This window comes from Phyllostomus hastatus, unplaced genomic scaffold, assembly GCF_019186645.2.
Source record: "Phyllostomus hastatus isolate PE091 unplaced genomic scaffold, TTU_PhHast_1.1 phas_contig_283, whole genome shotgun sequence".
NCBI lineage: Eukaryota > Metazoa > Chordata > Mammalia > Chiroptera > Phyllostomidae > Phyllostomus > Phyllostomus hastatus.
The window spans coordinates 5,383,864-5,403,782 of NW_025333833.1; the positions used below are offsets into that span (position 1 = coordinate 5,383,864).

At 46.9% G+C, this 19,919-nt stretch overlaps 1 protein-coding gene across 1 annotated transcript in view; it reads right to left on the reverse strand.

The window, feature by feature from the left end:
• SLC9C2 (solute carrier family 9 member C2 (putative)) overlaps positions 1-15,863 on the reverse strand; it is a 49,443-nt gene extending 33,580 nt beyond the window's left edge. Inside the window, exons 1-8 of the mRNA XM_045838752.1 lie at positions 15,728-15,863; positions 14,179-14,279; positions 12,509-12,637; positions 10,069-10,234; positions 8,137-8,253; positions 6,707-6,868; positions 4,805-4,904; positions 2,482-2,625 (exon numbers count right to left, since the gene is read on the reverse strand). Of these exons, the coding sequence (XP_045694708.1) occupies positions 2,482-2,625; positions 4,805-4,904; positions 6,707-6,868; positions 8,137-8,253; positions 10,069-10,234; positions 12,509-12,637; positions 14,179-14,279; positions 15,728-15,863 (1,055 nt within the window). The remainder of the gene's footprint in view (positions 1-2,481; positions 2,626-4,804; positions 4,905-6,706; positions 6,869-8,136; positions 8,254-10,068; positions 10,235-12,508; positions 12,638-14,178; positions 14,280-15,727) is intronic.
• Positions 15,864-19,919: the final 4,056 nt, after the last annotated feature.

Sequence of the window (19,919 nt, forward strand, 5' to 3'; positions counted from 1 at the left end):
ACACCCTCAAGCTTGTCTCCCCCCTGAGAAGCCATGCCTGCATTCGGAAATTAGGCTGGAGCACACGCAGATCATGATCCAAAAGTAAAATGACGGTAGACGCATTAATAAACTTAGCTCAACCAGCCCTGGCTGGTGTAGCTCAGTGGATTGAGTGCGCACCAGAGGGTTGTCAGTTCGACTCCCAGTCAGGGCCCATTTCTGGGTTGTGGGCCAGGTCCTCAGTGGGGGGGTGCTCAAGAGGCAACCACACATGGATGTTTCCCTCTCTCTTTCCCTTCCCTTCTCTCTAAAAGTAAATAAAGAAAATCTTTAAAAACAAAAATAAAACATAAATAAACTTGGCTCAACCACATTTTTCTTCTGCTCCCACAAGAACCATACACCGAATGCCAAACACGTCATTTCCATCTGTGCCTTATTTCTCTACAGATCATTTTTCTGTGGGATCCTGCGCCGAAATTTAGACTCCATCTTTAGGGAATCTGCACCAAAAGAATATCAGAACTGTCCTTCAAATAAGATTTCAGTAGAAGTGAAACTGACGAGTTCTGAGCCTCAAAAAATATATTGCGTATCAGTGGCTACGCTGGGAATTTCACAAGACAATTTAGAGAGCCCCTTTCACTGCAAAACAGAAAACCGGTAATTGCCATCAATAAGGTGTATGATTAATTTGGACAAATTCCTCTGCCTTGCATTGAAGCCTTTTGCGAAGTTAATTCTTACCAACTTGTTCAGCCTTAACTAAATCATCTTTCTCTAAAATGCCAGTTAGTCCAGCCAAAAATAGAACTTGGGTTGTCTCCTAGTAGCAAAAACGGTGAAGCAGTATAGCAAAGGCTCTGGCGTCCTACCTGGGTTCAAATTTAAGCTTCTCTCACTAATGACGCAAACATAAGCATGTTATATAACCTCTCCAAGCCCCGGTCCCTTCTGTACAATGGAGATGATGACAATGATTGTACTCGCCTCAGAGGATCATTATGAAGGTCCAGTTAGATGAGGCGGCATTCCTAGCACTTGCAATGACATGTTGAATGTGGTCAGTGCTCAGTACGTTAGCAACAATGATTACGTCCAGGCCTTAGTTTGACTCATCCTCTCTGAAATATTCTTCTCAACAAGTCAGTCCCATATGGAAATCCCAGCCATAAGCGGAGGACCCCTTGGGATGCCTCTCTCCAATACAGCCTCTCTCCTAGTGCGGGGGAACCGTAAGGTCACACTGGCATCTCTGGAACCCACTAGCCTTTGACCTTGGACAAGGCACTTTGCCTTTCGTGGCCAGTCTCTTCATCTATAACATAGAGCTAATAATTTTCATCACCCAGTTGCTGTCAGGAAGGTGAAATGAGACCATGGGTATGTAGCTGAGTCAACCGATACGGAAAACGGAATGTGTCTTTCCTCGGCCCTCTGACCTCCGTCAGCTTGCACACGGGCTCCCACGGCTGAGAGGAAGCAAGCTCGAGCCCCGCCTTCTGCGGGAGAGGGGCTCTCTGAGGAGCGGGCAGCGCCTGCGGAGTCAGCAGGAGCCGTGTCCCAGGAGAACATCTTAGCAAGTGGCCCATCCTGAACGACAGTAACAACGTTCAAAGACACTGTCATCGATTCTTACGGTAGTCCCAGCTACCACGCATGGGCCACAGAGACTTAGAAAAAGCATGCTGGTGGGGGTCAAGGTTAAATCCTAATTCTGCCCTTGCAAGTCGGGTGGTTCTAAGCAAGGCTTTAACCTCTCTACGTGGCATCTGCGAAATGACAATGCCCACCTCCTAGGACTGTGTTAGCATTAGTGGCGTAATGTACATGGTAACTGCCTAATAAATGGCTTTGTCGTAGCTATGATGATGGTAAGTGATGATGAAAGTTAACAGAGTCCCCCAAATGGTAGAAGCCATCAGTCAGGTCCGGTGAGGCTCAAACGCTGACGAGCATGTTGAAACAGTTCCCCGAATCTCGTCTCCAGAGATTCAACTTGGCAAGTTGGGATGGGCCCCTGACGGTGTGTTTCTACCAGGCGCACGGGTTCTGCGGATGCTGCTGTTCTGCTCCTTCTCATGCTACAGGCGAACCCTTGACAAGTGAATAGACACGCACAGCCCTCGGGGCACAGCCAGCGATGCCCAGGACATGGAGGACAGCACGGGTCTCCTGACTGCACGTCCAGAGCCCCCTTTTTGGCGGTAACCCACTGCATCCCAATTGTCGTGGTGAGCTTGGGAACCTAAGGCCACTAAGCAAACTTTAAAATAGAATTCAAAGCCCTGGCTGGTGTAGCTCAGTGGTTTGAGCGCAGGCTGCGAACCAAAGTGTCGCAGGTTCGATTCCCAGTCAGGGTACATACCTGGGTTGCAGGCCATAACCCCCAGCAACTGCACATTGATGTTTCTCTCTCTCTCTCTATCTCCCTCTCTTCCCTCTCTAAAAATAAATAAGTAAAATTTAAAAAAAATAAAAATAAAATAGAATTCATACCTTACAAAATTCAGTGTTATAAATAAGATCAACGTGAAGATTATAGTGTGAAATCGAAAATAGGTGGGTTTCCCGCATCCAATTACAATGCCAAAGAAAGTGTATATTATATGTTGGAATACGGATGAAAACATCGTTAAGAACCTAGAATGAATGGAAAGGAAATCACATTTTCAGCAGTGTATTTTTTCAATAGCTTCCTTCTCACATAAAAGCCTGCATCACCTACCTGCCATTCTTGTCCCAGCGGAAGCCTTTGCTTCGGTCACTTTCACTATCAGCATTGAAAAGTTTGAGGGAAGTAAAATACACCTTGTTCCCCATTACCCATCACCCTCATCGCGCCAGTACCTGTGGGCTGCCTTGCGCAGCAGAATAATAAGAGCAAGGCAGAAAAATAAGGATCCCTACCCCTACCCTCCGCCCCCAGGTTGGTGATGTAGCAGTTTTGCTGGTATTAGCTGGCAGCATATCAACTGTGGGCCTGCCACAGCCAAACCTGGTTAACCTTGACTCTGAGAGCACGGACTGGATCACCTCAGCGCCCTCTGCATGACTTCTCCCTTTGTGGGCTACCTGCAAGTCCCTTACCTTGAAACTCTCTCCTGTCTGCTTTCCCACCTACTGACTTCCTAAATATCCTGCAAGGCCAACTCTACTTGTGTATTCAACACAAAACCATCCTAAGCGGCATCTCCGGAGTTGGTCATACTCCTAATGCCTACAGTACCCCTGATCTACACCATTCACAAGCAGAGAAGGGCATGAAGCATCACCCAGATTGCTCTCCATGAATCCGTGTGCCAGCCCGGCCCTCAGAGGTTCTCACTGAGGAGATCAGAGCCCAGCGGTTCAGGAGCGGAGCTGTGCGGTTCTGCATGGGGACACGCATGGGTCAGGGCCAGCTCTGACCCCTACAGGTGGATCTCAAGTCCCCTCTCCTCTTGGGTCCTCTACTGGGACTTTCCCCTTCAGCTGACTGGGCGAGTGCGTCTGTCCCACAAACCAGTCTCCCTGGAGGTGGGCTCAACATCTACACTTGGACAGAAGCACTAGGAGACCTCATTGTAGCTGCAGATATAAACCCTGTCTGATCCTCTGTCTGATCCTCTGTCTGAATCCAGTCTTTTGATTCAATTGATTCCAAACTCTGAGAAGGGAAGGGTATGAGTGGGGCCTCGAGTCCCAATGCTCGGTTTTCTGAAAATTTAGCAAGGATGGAATAACCGACTGAGAACAGTGCTTGTTAAAAGGTCTCTACAGGACCTTACACATATTCCTTAGGGAAAGCAGGATCCTGATGAGCATGTAATTATTTACACTTGTTAGTTTCTTACATACATGCATCCACCACTTAACAATGACTGCCTTCTCACAAGGGACTTATTTTCCTAGCCCAAACCTAAGTAAGATACAAGGTCCAGGCTGCACTAGACATTAAGCAAGGATTGCCTGAACAGCTGAAAGAATAAGCAATTGAATCAAGAGAGTGAGTAATTTATGATGATGCTGACAGGCAGCACAACGAAGCTCAGCAAACTGTCCAGGTTCAGACCAAAAAGTATATGTCCTATGAATTAGTTATTCCCAAGCTTCTGGATTTGAATAACCAATAAAGTGTCATTCACATATACCCAAAACTAGTATAGTGATAGGTGCCAATTTTTTAACATTTTGCCCAGTAGAGCTATAAAAAAAAAAAGTACCATCTTCTATCTCTGGAATGTCACAAAAGAAAGAATATTTTCAAGACCAAAAAGGCAGGAAGGCCGTTATTTCAGAACCATGGAGATTCTCTTCCAGCGAAGAAATGAATCTCCGTGGGAAAACTCTGGATTATGGCTTGGTTTTCTCCTTTTCACATTCGCTTGTATACAATGTGAGAACTTCCACACTAGACTAGGATTTGGTGTGAAGTGACTCCAAACCAGTTCTGTAGCTCAGCAGCCTCTCAGAGGGAGGCTAAGCCGTCTGTCTGAGTAGGCAGGCAAACTCTCCTTTACCGGGCAGAAAGCGCAGATGAGAGTTTTGCTGGAGTTGTGTCTTTCTGCCACAACTTCCCACAATTCAAAATACATTTTTATCGGAGAGTAATGTACAAAACAGCTATGGTCTCTGAATCACCGGTGCATTGTTCAGAATGGGAGCGTTCACTCGTGTCAATCATCGTTGGTAGTTTCTTTTCCAATAAAGCTGGTAGTGAAATTAAAAATGAAAAGGTAGAAAAAAAAGTTCTAAAGGGAGTTTTACTAGCACCCAGGAAGGCAGGACCAGTTAGGCACTAAATTCTATGAGATCCACATACCGAGAACACAAGACTTACTTAGTAATTATTAACTCCATCTTCGGTTTAAAGCTTAAGGAATCTAACCTCAGTCCTACGGTCACTAAAGCAACCATACCTGACATTTTTAAAAATTCCACTAGAGAGAAAAAAATAACAAAGTTAGTTACATTCAAATCTGCACAGCGAGGCACTTTATCTTGAGTGAAAGATTGGTGGGGAACTTAAGAGAAATATTTCTTGGAAAGTTGCTTCAAGGGATCGGCCTCCCCCTGGAGCTCAGGGGTTGGCAAACTTCTTCTGTATGCGATCAGGCAATGAGAATACAGCCCCAGCAGGCCAGATGGCCCCCATGGAAACTACATACGCAAGGCAGCTGTTGAACCACATAAGCTGCCATAGGTATCATGCAAAGGCATGAGGGCCCAATAAATAATGACAGAGGAACTTGAATTTCCCATCATTTTTACATACCAGGAAATATTTTTCTTCTGAGTATTTTTTTTAAACCACTGTAAAAGGTAAAAACCATTCTTGGCTCCTAAGCTGTGCGAAAACAGGAGTGTTTGGTCCACAAGCCATAGTTTGCCAACCCCTCCCGTGAGAGGGTCATGGAGGATAGGGCTAAGAGAAAAACAGACCTAACAAACTCCGCCCAGCATCTCGGGGACGTCCCAGGGGTTGCGGGTCAAGCTCAGGGACAACGAGTCCTGAAGACGCTCTTCTTCTGCCTGAGACAGACCCCCCGGGGCTCTGCACAGTGTGTAAGGGTCGTCTGGGGCAGGAGCACAGCTCCGGGGGGTTTGAACACCGCACACAGCGGCAGTTCTCAGCTGCAGGGCCTTCAGGGAGACCATTATCAACGTCAGACGGAATTTAAACCGAATTCAAGTAACCAAGGGCAGGAAAACTGGTAGCGCTGGGGACTTGGAGGGGGAAAATGTCTCTCAAAATCTTATCTCCAATTTCTATCATTACATTACTAGATTATAAAGCGCATCACAGTCCTTCTCAGTAACAGTCACTACTTAAGAGACAACTTCTGCAATAAGAAAACCATCAAACAACTTTATCTTAAAACTGAAGTCATCTTATTTGGTATAACCCTGATGCCATTGAATATCGGGCATGAATGCCGACATTAATATATGTATGTATGTTTATATGTGTTTTTTAAAGGCCGAGGTGCGCCAGTGTGCACCAAAATGTATCAGTGATCACGTTTATTGCATAGCTTTATAGGTGGTGGTGGTTCTTCTTTGCCTTCTCAGAATTTTTCCGCCACAGAAGGCCAGGGAAGAGGCCAAGGCCAGCTGTTTCCCAACAGCCACTGTGGCCCTTGGGGACTGGCCACGCCCACCAGGCCACTGAGAACTCCCCCACTCTCACCGGACTGGACTAGCAGAGGACCAGGGCGAGCGTGCCAGTGCCCGGCACTCTGGCTCCTGAGACACAGGCGCACCTCCCCTTCCCTGCCGCAGCCTCAGGTGAGGGCGGCCACGTCTGCAGTCCCCTCAGCTCGGGGCTCACGGAGTTAAAGACTGCGGAGCCAGAAGAGGCCTCCGGGGCACCTCTCCAGACCCTCTGCTTTGAGACACGGGTGGCCGAGGGTCAGAGCAGGAACCACGAGGGCCGATTGCTCCTCAGGGCCTGCCAGTGACTCCAGGTGAAATCAAACGGCGGAGCCCAGAAAGAATGACAGAGTCACCGCAGAGCGGAAGAACACAAAGGGAAGGGGCACGGCGCTGAAGTTAAGGGGGCATTGAAAGAGACCAGGGAAGAGCGGGAGGTGGCAGAGAGATGAGATGATGACATGCACAGAGGGGCCACAACAAAGGGGAGGCGGATGGGGAAAAGCGACTGGACTCAAGGTCAAGGGCAAACGGAGACGTGGAGCATTCACGCGGAGGCGTGCACTCGCTGGGTCTGCTTCCACCTTACCGATGTAGAAAATCATGTACACCATTGAAATGCAAAGGATGACATTAGTCAGCGTGTTGCTGAACAGGTCAGTCAGTATCAACTCAATGATTCTCGAACACCAGTATCCAAATACTATGCTTCCCAAAATGCTCAAGGAGAAGTCTATGATTATGTGGAGCTCTAGAAAGTGAAAGAGAGAAAAAACAAAGTTGAATTAGGACTTTTGTTTCCTTTGTTGATTGCACTTTGGTCTATGCACTCTGGTTTGCTCGGAGACTTTGCATGGAGGCCTTGACCTTCAGCAAATGGGGTTTCCCCTGAAAGTCTGAACGAAGAGGCTCTCTGGGGACATTCCCTTACCACCTGCAGCCTGAGGTTTCTCGCCCAGGGACAGCAAGCTCAAACGTCTTCAGGAGCCAGTCAGAGAGAATTATGGGAAAAGTCTCAGGCAAGCTGGACAGTGAATATCCATCCAAAAGATACCTGAATATCCATCCAAATTCAATTTTTTTTTTACAAACGATATCAGGACCAAGCAAACCCTGTCCAGGATCCCCACCAACCTGCAGTCCACGTGTGACCCCTGCCCCCAGCCTGGGTGGCACTTGAAGAATGGACAAGGGAAATTTTCTCTAGTCACAGTAACTTGGGATAGCAGTGACAGTTAGTGAGCAAGTTTCAGGCAAGGCTGAGGGTCGTCCTAAATGACAAAGTCTGCCGCACCCCAAGGGCCTACCGTGAAGCACCGCAAACCCCTCTGCACCACCACTACTTCTCTCCCCTTTGAGCCCCCTTCCCACCCACGGCTGCCATATCCACGCATCAGGAGGACACCTTTGGCCTCTCCATGCTGTGCTTGCTCCCCCTTTCTTCTCTTCCATCGCCATCGCGGGCGACCGCTCCGTCGCCCAGTGAACTTCAATCATGTGCATCTGACTATTAGCACTGTGCGGACCTGCTGCTCCAGTGCTGCCTGAACCACTCTGCTTTCACAAGGACCAAGCCAACTCTCACACTCACACACACACACACACACACACACACACACACACACACACACACACACACACACACACACACACACACACACACACACACACACACCCACACACCCCCCCGCCCGGCCCGCCGCCCCGCAGTGAGACCCAGGCTGATCCTCAGAAGGAGTAACTCCGCGCGAGATGGAACTTCAGTGTGTGCACATGCGCACATGCGTATTGAGGGGGAGAGATGGACGAACTTAACATTCTTTCCGTCTTCCTGTCCAAGAAAAGACGTAGATGACATGTAACTATTTTCTTCTTGCCTGATAGGCTATTTTAATTGGTCCCAGAGTAAAGTATAGAGAACGCAGTAAAAATATCTCGAATGTGTTTTAATTTCAGGATGGATTGAAATGCACCACGAAAGTATGATATTTTTAAATATACAAAAAAAAAAGTTCCTACCCCTAAACACGAACATGTGAGTTAAGTTGCCCCGAAGAATTCCAAAAAACATGCACGTGATGCAGTACATGATCATCGACTCTCCTCGAATGATGTCGGTATACATTTTGGAAATGCCTGCAACAGGAAATATAAAATATAATTTAATACAGTAAATGAAAACATTGCTCGCGCCCATGAAACACAGGCACAGAAGACAAAGAGGAGGCAGGGAAAACAGAGCAGGCAGCCACAACCGTAGGGCAACCGCAATCAGCATTTTTTCACTTCCCCACGGTGCCTCTGCGTCTCCAGTGGCAGAGGCGCACGGGCACGGCACTGCTTGAGATGCCCGTGGTGGCCTCCGACCACGTTCGAGCCCCAGAACGAGACCAGACACTTCGCAGGGCGTGACATTTCGCTCGGATACACATGAACCGTTAGACTCCCAAAGAATCGCATTTTAGAAACAAGGACAAAGCGGGACCCGGCAATTCCACTCCTAGACGTACACCGCAGAGAACGGAAAACGAGTTCACAGAAAAACGTGCGCATGCGCGTTCAGAGCAGCATCGCTCGTAAGCACCAGAGGTGGAAACGACCCGACCTCCGCCAGCGGCTGCATGCGCCAACATCTGTGGCCTCGCCCTGCAGCGGAGTATCACCCAGACGCAGGAAGGAATGAAGACTCGTTCCTAGCTCACTCATGTTGCAGCTGTGGATGAACCTTCAAAACACTACACTAAGTGAGAGGAGCCAGACACAAAAGTCACATATTGTGTGGTTTGAGTTACATGAAATGTCCAGAATAGGCACGCTTGCCTTCGTAGGAAAAAGGTCACTGGATCCAGAGCCCAGGCAGCACCTAAGCCTTCCTGACACTAAGGAAATACTGACCGAGAGCCAGATACCTTCGCTAGCTGTCTCTTCGGCAAATGGACTTTCTCTCCGACTCCTTTGCTGAAAACACTGTTGAATATGGAAACTGCAATAAAGTATATAGTTTATTATGGCCACTTAGAGTCCAGAGATTGTGGAAAGGGGAGCAGAGAGAGGAGGAGGCGAGGAAAACAAGGGGCAAATGCAAGTGACTAAAAGAAAAAGGCAGGTGAAGGCAAGAGAGAGAAAAAAAGATGAACTTAGAAAAACTACGGAAAGAGAAGAGGACAGGCCCAGACTCACTGAGTGTTCAGAATATCTGCGTCACAGGTGTCTTACAACCTCCTCTGTTTCCACAACTGCAGGGACAAGTGGGAATAAAAATTGGACTGTCACTTGCTGGAGGGCTTGGAGGTGTCCTGCTCCAATCATAAGCCAGTATCTTTCCAAAAAAATATATAACCAACACCTGAAAATTGGTTATATTTCTGAGTCAAAAACAGAAACCAGAACATCTATTTCGTATTTGTATTGCTGAGTCAATAAAACACGACAAAGGAAGGAATCTCAGAGTGAACGCATCTTCTCCCAAATCAGAGGAGTAGCACAGCATCCCCCACCCTCCAGACCCTCTGGGGAACAAGCTCACATTGAATAATGTGTTCCTTTCAGTAAAGTACAACCACCTGCCCAAGGCTAGCTCATTCGACATGGAGTTCCAACAAGAGGGAGGAGGCCCTGAAAGAGTTTCAATGGGGCAAAAAGCAGTCTCTAACCTTAGAGCTTAGAACTCAGTGGAATGGAAAAAGAATGCTACTTTTCCTCACGTCCTAGACAGGCTACATTTCCTCCTTGGAATAAATCCCTGGAGATGATAATCGGTGTGCTTTACCCCAAATCCTGAGTGGCCTTGTTTGCACCGCATCCTTCCAGCCAGCCAGGGCTCTTATCTCCAAGAAAAGCAGCCCGCGCATCTACTCAGCTGTGGGCACAATTTGCGCCAGAAAAATATAACCCGAGGCAGATGACTTATTCTCCCATCTGCAAGGTGAGGGAGAGATACGTCCGACGTACCGATGGTTTTCAGTGACCTCACAGAATGGATGGGGTCCGTGATGCCGATGGTCATGCTAAAGAGCAGGCAGCACTGCAGGTCCCAGGACTCCTTGTTGAGTTTCATAGCCACGATGCCGGTGATGATGAACGTTGTAGAGAAGCTGATTATTCCCATCAGTAAGACCTGCGAAGCCAAATCATCGCGCAGTGTTAGATTTACCATCTAAAGACGGCACGGCTGCATGTCCTCACGTAGCCATCAGATCCCAGGGATATGCATTTTCTACATTTCCTCTGGAGGATCACTGCGAAAGGTATTCTAGTTTACCTGCCTCAAAGAGACCATCCCTTCCAAACAAATGGGACTCTGCTTTCTCGTGAAAAGACCAACGCCCCACTTCCTGGCTGCTCTTCCAGCTTACTAGTTCTTGACATTAAAATGACGTTCTTAAAACGAAATGCAAATTTCCCCTGCTTCTGCATACGACATTTCACATTTCCTGCTTTCCTCGGTGTCTCTGAAGGCCTCCAGGGGGAAGGGGAAATAAAACAAAGGGCAAAAAGCACTTGCTAAACTGCTTGGGCCCCCTGATTAAAGACATTCTGGGAGAAAGCTTATTCAGCAAAACTTGTATAGTGCCTTTCACTGGCCACGCTTTTCTCATGCTGGAAAATGTGGTGTTTTACAGTAGGCCCGCTACCACACCAAACGAAAAACAGTAAATTTCTGTTACTGAGGAAAAAGGAGAATGCATCTCAAATAGGCAAGTGGCAGGGCCTGCCTCAGAAATGGAAATAGAATGTAAAGCTTTGAAACAAGTAGGAGGGACGGAAAGGATAAAGAACAGTGAGCCAACTTGACTGAGAAGGGAAAAAGTGTCAGAAAAAGCAAACGAAAACCATGGTAAATACAGCCCTGGCTGGCGTAGCACAGTGGATTGAGCACGGGCTGTGAACCAAAGTGTCGCAGGTTCGATTCCCAGTCAGGGTACATGCCTGGGTTGCAGGCTACACCCCCAGCAACTGTACAGTGATGTTTCTCTCTCTCTCTCTTTCTCCCTCCCTTCCCTCTCTGAAAATAAATAAATAAAATCTTTAAAAAATTATCTTTAAAAAAATCTAAGGACACTAACATTAATATTATTAAAAAATTTAAAAAATTAAAAACTATGGTAAATACAAAGTACAAAAACTACATGAGAGAAATAAATGCAAATCTGTTTTCTTTGATGTTTTTAAAACTTACCTTTAATTTGCAAATGATAACATTCATTCTTTGGGGGGTACGGTTATCTGAGTTTCCACTAAAGCATACAGTCATTTAGCCATGACCACAGTTGGAACCAAAGCGTATCCATCCGCTTTGGGACAGATCCTAAAAACTGTCCATGCCGCCCCTCTGTGGTCAATTTCTTCCCTCAGCCCCAGTCCCGGCCATCAATGATCTGTTCTCCAAACCTGCCGTTTTGCCTCTGCTGGAAGGCAGGTGTGGGAGTGGAATTATACAACACGCAGCCTTTGAGTCTGGCGTTCTTTCCCTTAGCACAACACTTCTGAAGTTCTCCTATGCTATTCCTATAAGAACTCCGTTCCTTTTTTGTTGCTAAGTAATATTCCATCGCCGTATCCAACTTCGTCATTAGCAAAACAATCTACTAAGCAAATTTAGACCCCTGCACTCAACAATTAGAGAACATACATTTTTCTAAAGCAAACACAATATTTTTGGAAACCGATCACATACTAGGCCACAGAGCAAATCTTCATGAAACACAAGGTCTGGCATACAAAGCACATCCTCTGGCCCACTGAGAGGAGAGAAATGATTTTAAAAAAAGCCATACTTGGAAAAACTTCAAAACAATTTCTAAACGATTAATGAGGCAAAGAAAAAAGTACAATAAAATGCAGATACATTTGGGATGGTGATAAAAACACGAACAACCAAAACATGTGGGATTATACTAAAGAAGTAGTATAGGGCAATTTAAAACCTTAAATGTACACAACACACACACAAAAAGATAAAAATTTTCTTTGAAAGGAAAAATAAAACAGTCTGGCAAACATGGTTAAGAAAAACGAAGAGAGAAAGCACAGAGGAAACCACCTGAGCAACAGAAACTGCTCTCTACAGACACCCAGAGATCAAGTCAGCTATGGAATCAGAACCCAGGTTCGGCCCTTCGCCGGCCTGGTCTGTGCCGTCTGCACTGAGGTCGGCTTGTATGTAAAACGGAGGTGACATTTACTCAGTGCCAGGTCACAGCGACCACTCAGCAACCATTCACACCCCTCCCTCCCCTCAACGCTCTGTCAGGACGGTTCTGCAGGGCAAGGAGGGCCAAGCAACCAGCACCGGGCGTTTGTGAGTTGCTGCCCTTCTTTATCCTCCATCATCCCCTCTGCCAGCGCGAACAAACACGGACCATAGTTTGTTTTAAAGCGCGTCGTTTACCTGCCAGAGCATGTTCTTGAGGATGTAAAAGTCCACATCCAAGGCGGCCAGAAATATAATTAGAGGAGCGATGTAACAATAGAGCGAAAAACTCGGTGTCCTTAGAAGCGGGTAGATAATGTGGAACACCTGAAGTAACAAAAGCACACGAGAAATTAGTCTGCTGCCATCTTGAAGCATTAGCGATTGGGTTTATGGTATGCCCATTCATGTAAATTTTAGAATAACGCGATTTGCAATGCATGACAAGGTACGAGAGATCATCTACAAGGCCGGTCCTGGGGGTCCTGAGGGGGTTTCTTGATCTAACTGTCCGAGCGAGTTCCATGCGGTCCCCTACTGGCAGGGCTTGGGCCCCACGAACACTGCTTGGGACAAGTGATCGGTGTTCGCCGGACGTGGGCACCCCACGTTGGCAGCCTCCGAGGCGATCTTAGGCGGCTCACAGATAAGTCTTTTTCAGCTGTTAGATATTTATTCTAATTTACATTAAGAGGGGGAAAAAGCTTTGCACAGGTACTTGTGATTTTATAGACATTTGCTTAGGATTTTAAAATCTTTCAATGAGTCAGATCGAGAACAATAATATATAGAAAATAGTACAGATTGTGAATAGATAACATAGCAATAATGACTGAAGTACCACAAATATGCCCTCCTAAAAGGTTTTTGGCCCAATTCATAGTTTAATCTTCATCAGTTAAATTCTATGTGCCTCAGTCTCCTCGTCTGTAAAATGGGAATACAGTGACCATTTCCATTGGGTCATCGTGAGGATGAATGAATGAACTCAAGAGTTAATAACAAATTAATAAATTAACAAATACAAAGCACTTAAGAGGGAGCCTGGCACACAGTAAATACCCGGATGGTGTTAGCTAGCAGTGGTGGGTAGAAGCATCGTCTCTGTGTTTGAAAAATAAAAGAACGGAGACAAATTGTTATTGATCACACTGCTACGCATTTGAAATCAATAGTTAATAAGCTCACAACTTAATGAAATTTTTCTGCTATCTACATTATATATGGCATGTATCATATCTATCTCTGCTCTGCTCTATTACGCAACATCAGAAGCCGACAGAAGAGGGCAGCCATAATGCGTCATGACCATAACTTCTGTCTTTGTCGCTCGAGTCTGCACAGGTGTTGAAGGCAGTAAGTAGCACGGGAGAAGCCGGTGCAGGCCCAGGGAAGGAAACCAGGGCAAAGCTCCCAGGGAAGGTGATGAGGAACCCAAGAATGCCACCAGATTGTCCTCCCTTCCAAGTGGGTGCTTCTTCTCCGGCATCTCTCAGCTAGGTCTCCTTTACCGAATGGTTTTCCACTTTCAAAAATTTCACTACCAAGCCCTGGCTGGCGTAGCTCAGTGGATTGAGCGCGGGCTGCGAACCAAAGTGTCTCAGGTTCGATTCCCAACCAGGGTACATGCTTGGGTTGCAGGCCATAACCCCCAGCAACTGCATATTGATGTTTCTCTCTCTATCTCCCTCCCTTCCCTCTCTAAAAATAAATAAAATATTAAAAAAAAATTTTCACTACCAGATGAGTATTTTCAGCAGCTGTTCACATTAAAAAAAAAATCCACACATTCAGGGCTGCCTGGCAGTGCGCCTCGTTTGGGGTCCTCGCTCTTTCACTGATTCCCTAACTTGTGGTGCGTACGTTACCTCAACGGAGTTGTAGGCCAGCTGTCCCACCACAAACCCAGTTATGGAAAGGAGTGTCAAGACAGTGACTTCAGAATTCTTTAAAAAGGCCCTCAAAAATCCTAAAAGAAATAAAGGCATGTGTTATTTAGACAGATGTATCAGTTCAAAACAATTTCATATCCCCTCTCTCCATTTAATTTTAAATGTACTCTGAGTGTTATTATGAATAAATAATTAACAGGAAAAAAAAAAACTTCCTCTGAGTGTCATCTCATTACCCATACTGCCTCTTAAGTGTAGGACCCACACACAGAGGCACCTCTTAGAGGTGAATCTGGAGAATACTGAAATTCCCAAAACCTCCCCTTTGCCCACCCATGTCACTCACCTATGGCTCTACTGATGAGAAAATTATGAAAAGCCAAACTTCATATCTACATAGCACACTTTCTATTAATAACTACTCATCCCAAACTATAGAAACACATACTGGACAGTTTTCCTGAAAGCCAGAAATACCTTTAACCGAGCGCTACCCACAGTGAAAACTGCCTTCACCAGACAAGTCATCACAGACACTTGTTCATTTTCTGTCTGCGTGCCTCTTCTCGCCTTGAAACCGTCTGCTCTAAGACTCCGTTCCTCCAGAAGGTTTGTAGGGACCATAATCCAACTAATTTATGCCTCAGGCAAGAGTCATTGGCATCCCAGACTCTGCACTGAGGGACATCCAGCCAGATCAGTAAGTATTTATGGAATACTTCTTGTTCGTAAGGCCAAAGGAAGTGTTTCTCAAACTATTTCTGCAACGCCCTTTACTGCTGGACCACTTGTCTCTATGGAATCGTCAAAGATCTAGAACTAGTAAAGCTCATGGTCACCAGCACTCGGAGCACCCACAGGCACCAAGGTCATTTGTCTTTTAAAGACCCCAGAGAAAGCAATTTCACTCCCTGATACAATGAGGGAAACTCAAGTTTTTTAATGCACGGTTGCTTCATTGTCTGTTTCTTTACAGACTTCCTAATCCAGGAAAGGATGTTAAAGCAGCTGACATTTTTCCCAAGTAAAAAATTTTAAAGTGGACCAGAAACTTCTCTAATCACTAGTATTGAATTGTGGGATCAAGCACCTGCATTTGGAATGTTTTTATCTGCATGAATAGCCTTCACCGCTCCCACTGAATTCTTCACCATTGTTTAAGAGGCCCTTCCTGCCCTGGCTGCCATAGCTCAGTGAGGCTCTTCCTCCTCCATGGAGACCGAGGACCGTGCCTTTGCGACGTGCTGCCCACATTGCATTGTAACGATGTGTTTGCCCGCTGTCCCCACGAAAGGACTCCTGGAGGTGAAGGACTGTCTTATTCTCCTGTGCCGACCACGCCGCTGTGCTCGGCCAATGTCACTGAGTCAGAGAACATAGGGTGGGCGCTACTTAAAATTAAATGGAGCTAGTCTGACAGCACTTACGCCTGTGACTTCACTGGGCCCTTCTTTGAATGTGGTTGTGATTACTGGTCAGGGCACCAAGGGCAGAGGAAAGGTGAGATTGAAAAGCTCCCACCTACCTCCCAGAACAATGGTGGAACAGGCGAGCATTGCAAAGTGCCCTGGAGCCACCAGGTAGTCCGCTGACCTTCCACAGAGTAAATCGGGTCTGATGCTTTCCCTTTGCCCCCAGAAGGTAGAGTTTAATTTTGACATTGCTTTTTTCAGGCCTTCCTGGAGAATTCAGGAGTGAGTTGTCACCGACACTTTCACGGCTGCAGACTGACCTGGGATGATGTGCACAAAGGAGAAAATGAGACCTGCCGGGACCCAACGCAGACACGCTCCTTCCATCTAAGACTGTGCCTCACGCAGAGGGGAGCGCGTGTCTTTCCACGGGCACACATGGACACCTCCCGTTCCAGCTCCTGCCCCGGGAACATTTTGCAGGAAACAGACAGCAGTGTTAGTGCGTCTCCGACTGCTACGTGCACATGGCAGAGGGCCTTGTGTGGCACTGCCCTTGCCACTGTGTGATGCGGTGATGCGTTTGCCTTCCCCTCTGCACAGTGAGTTCCTCAAGGGCTAGGGCTAAATATCCACTTCTCTTCAGGCTGGGCTCTCCCTAAATAGCTGATGAACTGAACTCTTTAAGGGGGAACTTTTCCTCCATGGGTACAAATCATTCTGGAAATCCCTGCTACTACTGCAATCCTATGTCCCCTTTTCCTCTCTGGGACCCCTCCAAAACCAAAATGGCAAAGGGGAACCAAGGTCAAAGTTGAGCCACACCAGTTAGGTGGGGAAGGAAAAGAGGGGTATAAATAGAGGGGTATGGATGACCTGAAAAAAAGGGAAGAACTAAAGATGAGGTTTGATCATATGGTGTTTTTGAGTGAATGAGAAAAGGTTCCCTTGCCTAACAACTGGGCACATGGCTCGGCACAGGAACAACAGACTGGATTTCAGCCTCAACACTGCCACGCACTGGCGCCCTTGCGAAGGACACAGCCTGCCCAGTGGTGCTGAGGACCCGTCCTGTCTGAGTTTTCCTTGCACCTAGTCTTAACCTAAAAGTTCCTAGAAGTTCCTGAAGTATCCCCAATAAGATTTAGAGTTCATTTTTGGTTCTGTTCTGCACCTCTTTGGTCTACAAGCCACAGTGATTCTGGGGGAAGCAGGAGGTGGGGCAGAAAAGAGATTCAAAAGGCTACGTCTTCAAATAGCTTCACCTGTCTTCAGGTCCTTGTCATCTACCCGCTTGTCACTACAGCCTCACTCTCAGATCAAGCTCTTCTCCAAACCACCAAGACCGGTGGTGTCTGCTTCCAAGGCTCAGACGGTTCCAAATTGAAATCCAGATGGAGGCTGTAGAAAAACACAAAGAACAAAGGTCACTCAGCTCTGCGTCTGTTTGCCGGGCTCAGTCCGGCCAACTGATACCACACTGAAAGCTGTGTCCATCCATGCCTACGTCCTATTGGTTTCTTCCTGACTCACTTTCATTCTGATTGGCTGCATACATCACCCCACCACCAATCCAGAAGCAGCTAAGTGACCCAGTTCCAAGGAAGCTTGTTCTCTTACTGCTCAAGCTGTGTCATAGCCACAACGGTCCTAACTGATTTTCTTTGCCTGAAATAACAGCTGAAATGGTCACTGACCATGCAGATGGAACCTCCTCCCAGATTTTTAAAATACAGACTTTCTCTTTTTCAACCCTAACTCCCTTCAACATTATCTTGTCTGCTCTCTGACTTTATCACTGATCCTTTCCATTTTCTTTTTCTACCGCTCCCTTTTCCATGGGAATTTCTCACCCCCATGTCCCTCCTTGACTTCTGTTTTACATTGGTTTTTGGTCCTTAATTTGAAGAAACAATATCACCCACTGTTCATCCAGAGAGCAAATGCATCCCAAATTCTGTGATGCCTCATTTAGGTATTTTTGCCTCAACCCTAATCACTAAAAACAAATACAGTAAGAATTTAAACCAATGAACATGACTGATCAAGTTTTAGTCTCCTTTCCAGGACGTTGTTTGAGACGATGAAATTGTGTTCTCTCGTCCCTAAGCCACACTCACCAAATGCTCCACGAGGCACCACCTTACGTACCTCAGAGGTCTTCCCAGGTGGCCTCACCATCCCACCTGACATTTCATCTCGTCTCAGAAGCCATCTCTTAGTTTGAGAACTTTTTTGCTGTCTGGAAAGGCTAGGAATGAGAAACAGTTCCTTTCCAAACGCACCAGGTACCAGCTTCTTGATATTTCTTGGAAGTTTTACCTGAAAACTGGACTGTTCCTCCTCACTTCCTCTCTCTCCTCTCCCATTTTAGAACTTGATAGCACTTGATCACTGTGTGGAAAAGTCCTCATTGGGATCACTGAGTTCACTACTTATGAACACAGTGGGGCCAAACTTACCTTCATCGCATAGCAAGGGCCCCTTTTCTGCAGCTTCTAACAGCGTTTTTCCTTTCTCTCCTATAAGCTCCCACAAATGGCCTCCTAGAGACCCTGAAAGACTCTGCTAATGATCTACTGATGGCCTGAGGGCTCTCAGCAACACTCTCCGCCGGGTCCTCCAGGTTTCCGCCTCCCTCCCCGTCCTAAAAGGGCAATGCCACGTATTTTAGGGTTTGCTGTGAATTTCTCACTTCAGGCTCCCAATGTTGTTGCACAATGCTGTGTAACTAACAGACACAAACCCAGTAGCTTAGAACAGCAGCAATCATTTATCCGGCCCAAACCTGCAGTTTTGCAGGGCCCTCCGAGAAGGCTTGTCTCTGCTCCATGCGGCGTCAGCTTCCGTGGCTCGATGGGAGGCCCCACTTCCAAGACGGCCCATTCAGCTGCTGGCAGGTTGGGCAATGACCACTGGCGGGAGCTCCACCAGGGCTCCGGGCTGGGGCCTCCCTTCCCGTCCGCACGGCACCCCCACAGGCTGGCTTCTGGGAGCGAGCATCCATCGCAGGAGAACCGGGCAGACACTCCATCACCTCTTACCGCCGTCTACGATCCGTGGGAATCGCACAGTCCTGCTTCCACGGGAGCCCAGGCCTGCCCAGATTCCGGAGGAGAGAACAGAGACCTGCCTCTCTGGGTGAGGCGCGCCAGGGCCACACCCCGGGAGGAGCATGCGGGGTAAGAGATGTGGTCGCTGTGAAAAATGCGATCTGTCACACAGCCGATCGAACACCGGGGTGGACTGCCAGCCCTTCACAAACTGGGGCGTCGTGTTAACCCGAACAGCCGTCTGCCTGCGTTGGCCACGTCTAGGGCAGGAGTTCTCAAAGGCTGGACCACGGGCCAGTTGTGACTCACGACAAAAGTCCCACCATACACTGCCAAGTGAAAACATGTAACAGTCTATAGCAAAACTCAATTTAGCCAACTTAGAGGGTAGAGCCTCACACCTGGACACATCGTCCCTTCTTTTCCGGTGTTACAATAAAATGTCTTTTACTAAATGAGAGTGATAGCGGTCAGTAGGTGTTTTCCTAATGATGTCCTCTCAAGCTCCCCCCTTTATTTTGTCCCATCTTTCCAATCAATGAAATACAAATGTCTCCGATGCCACTGTAACACCACAGAAGTTAAAACACTGAATTTAGCCTCTCCTTGACCAACTCTCAAGTAATGTACTTGAACTTACACTATGCACTTAAAATAGTAATTACTCTATAAGTGTTCACACAACTTCCTGTTTAACAGCTCAAATCAAAACATGCAGGCGTTTTAACTGCCCTCTGCAGATATCTATAATTCAATGCAACAATAAGTCAGAAGCAGTATATGCCTTAAAACATACTGAAGGTATAGATTGATGGATACATATGTGTATTCAGACCCTCACATCAATGGAATTCTTGAAGGGAGAACTGGTAATCCCCAGGATCAGAGGCTTCAACAGTAACCCAGCGTCCATGACGAAGGTCAGAGAAGAAACAAGACACACAGTCATGGCACAGGGGGTGTGTGTGGCTCATCTGCTGGGGGGAATGGGAGTGGAGTGGGGCGCTGGCACGAGCAGGATATGCAGAATAGGGGTCCAGGAGTCATTTTTATAAGGTGAACAAGCTCTGTAAGTTAATGGAGTCCAGTGAGATCTGTGAATAAGGTAGCACCCAAAGAGAATTCATTCGACTATTATTTACTAACTCATTTATCTACTGGCCCTCTGGTATGAAGAAAAGCAAGACAAAGTCCCTACTCGCAAAAAGCTCACAAGTCACATGGGTATACGGACAGGAGAAAAAGGACATGG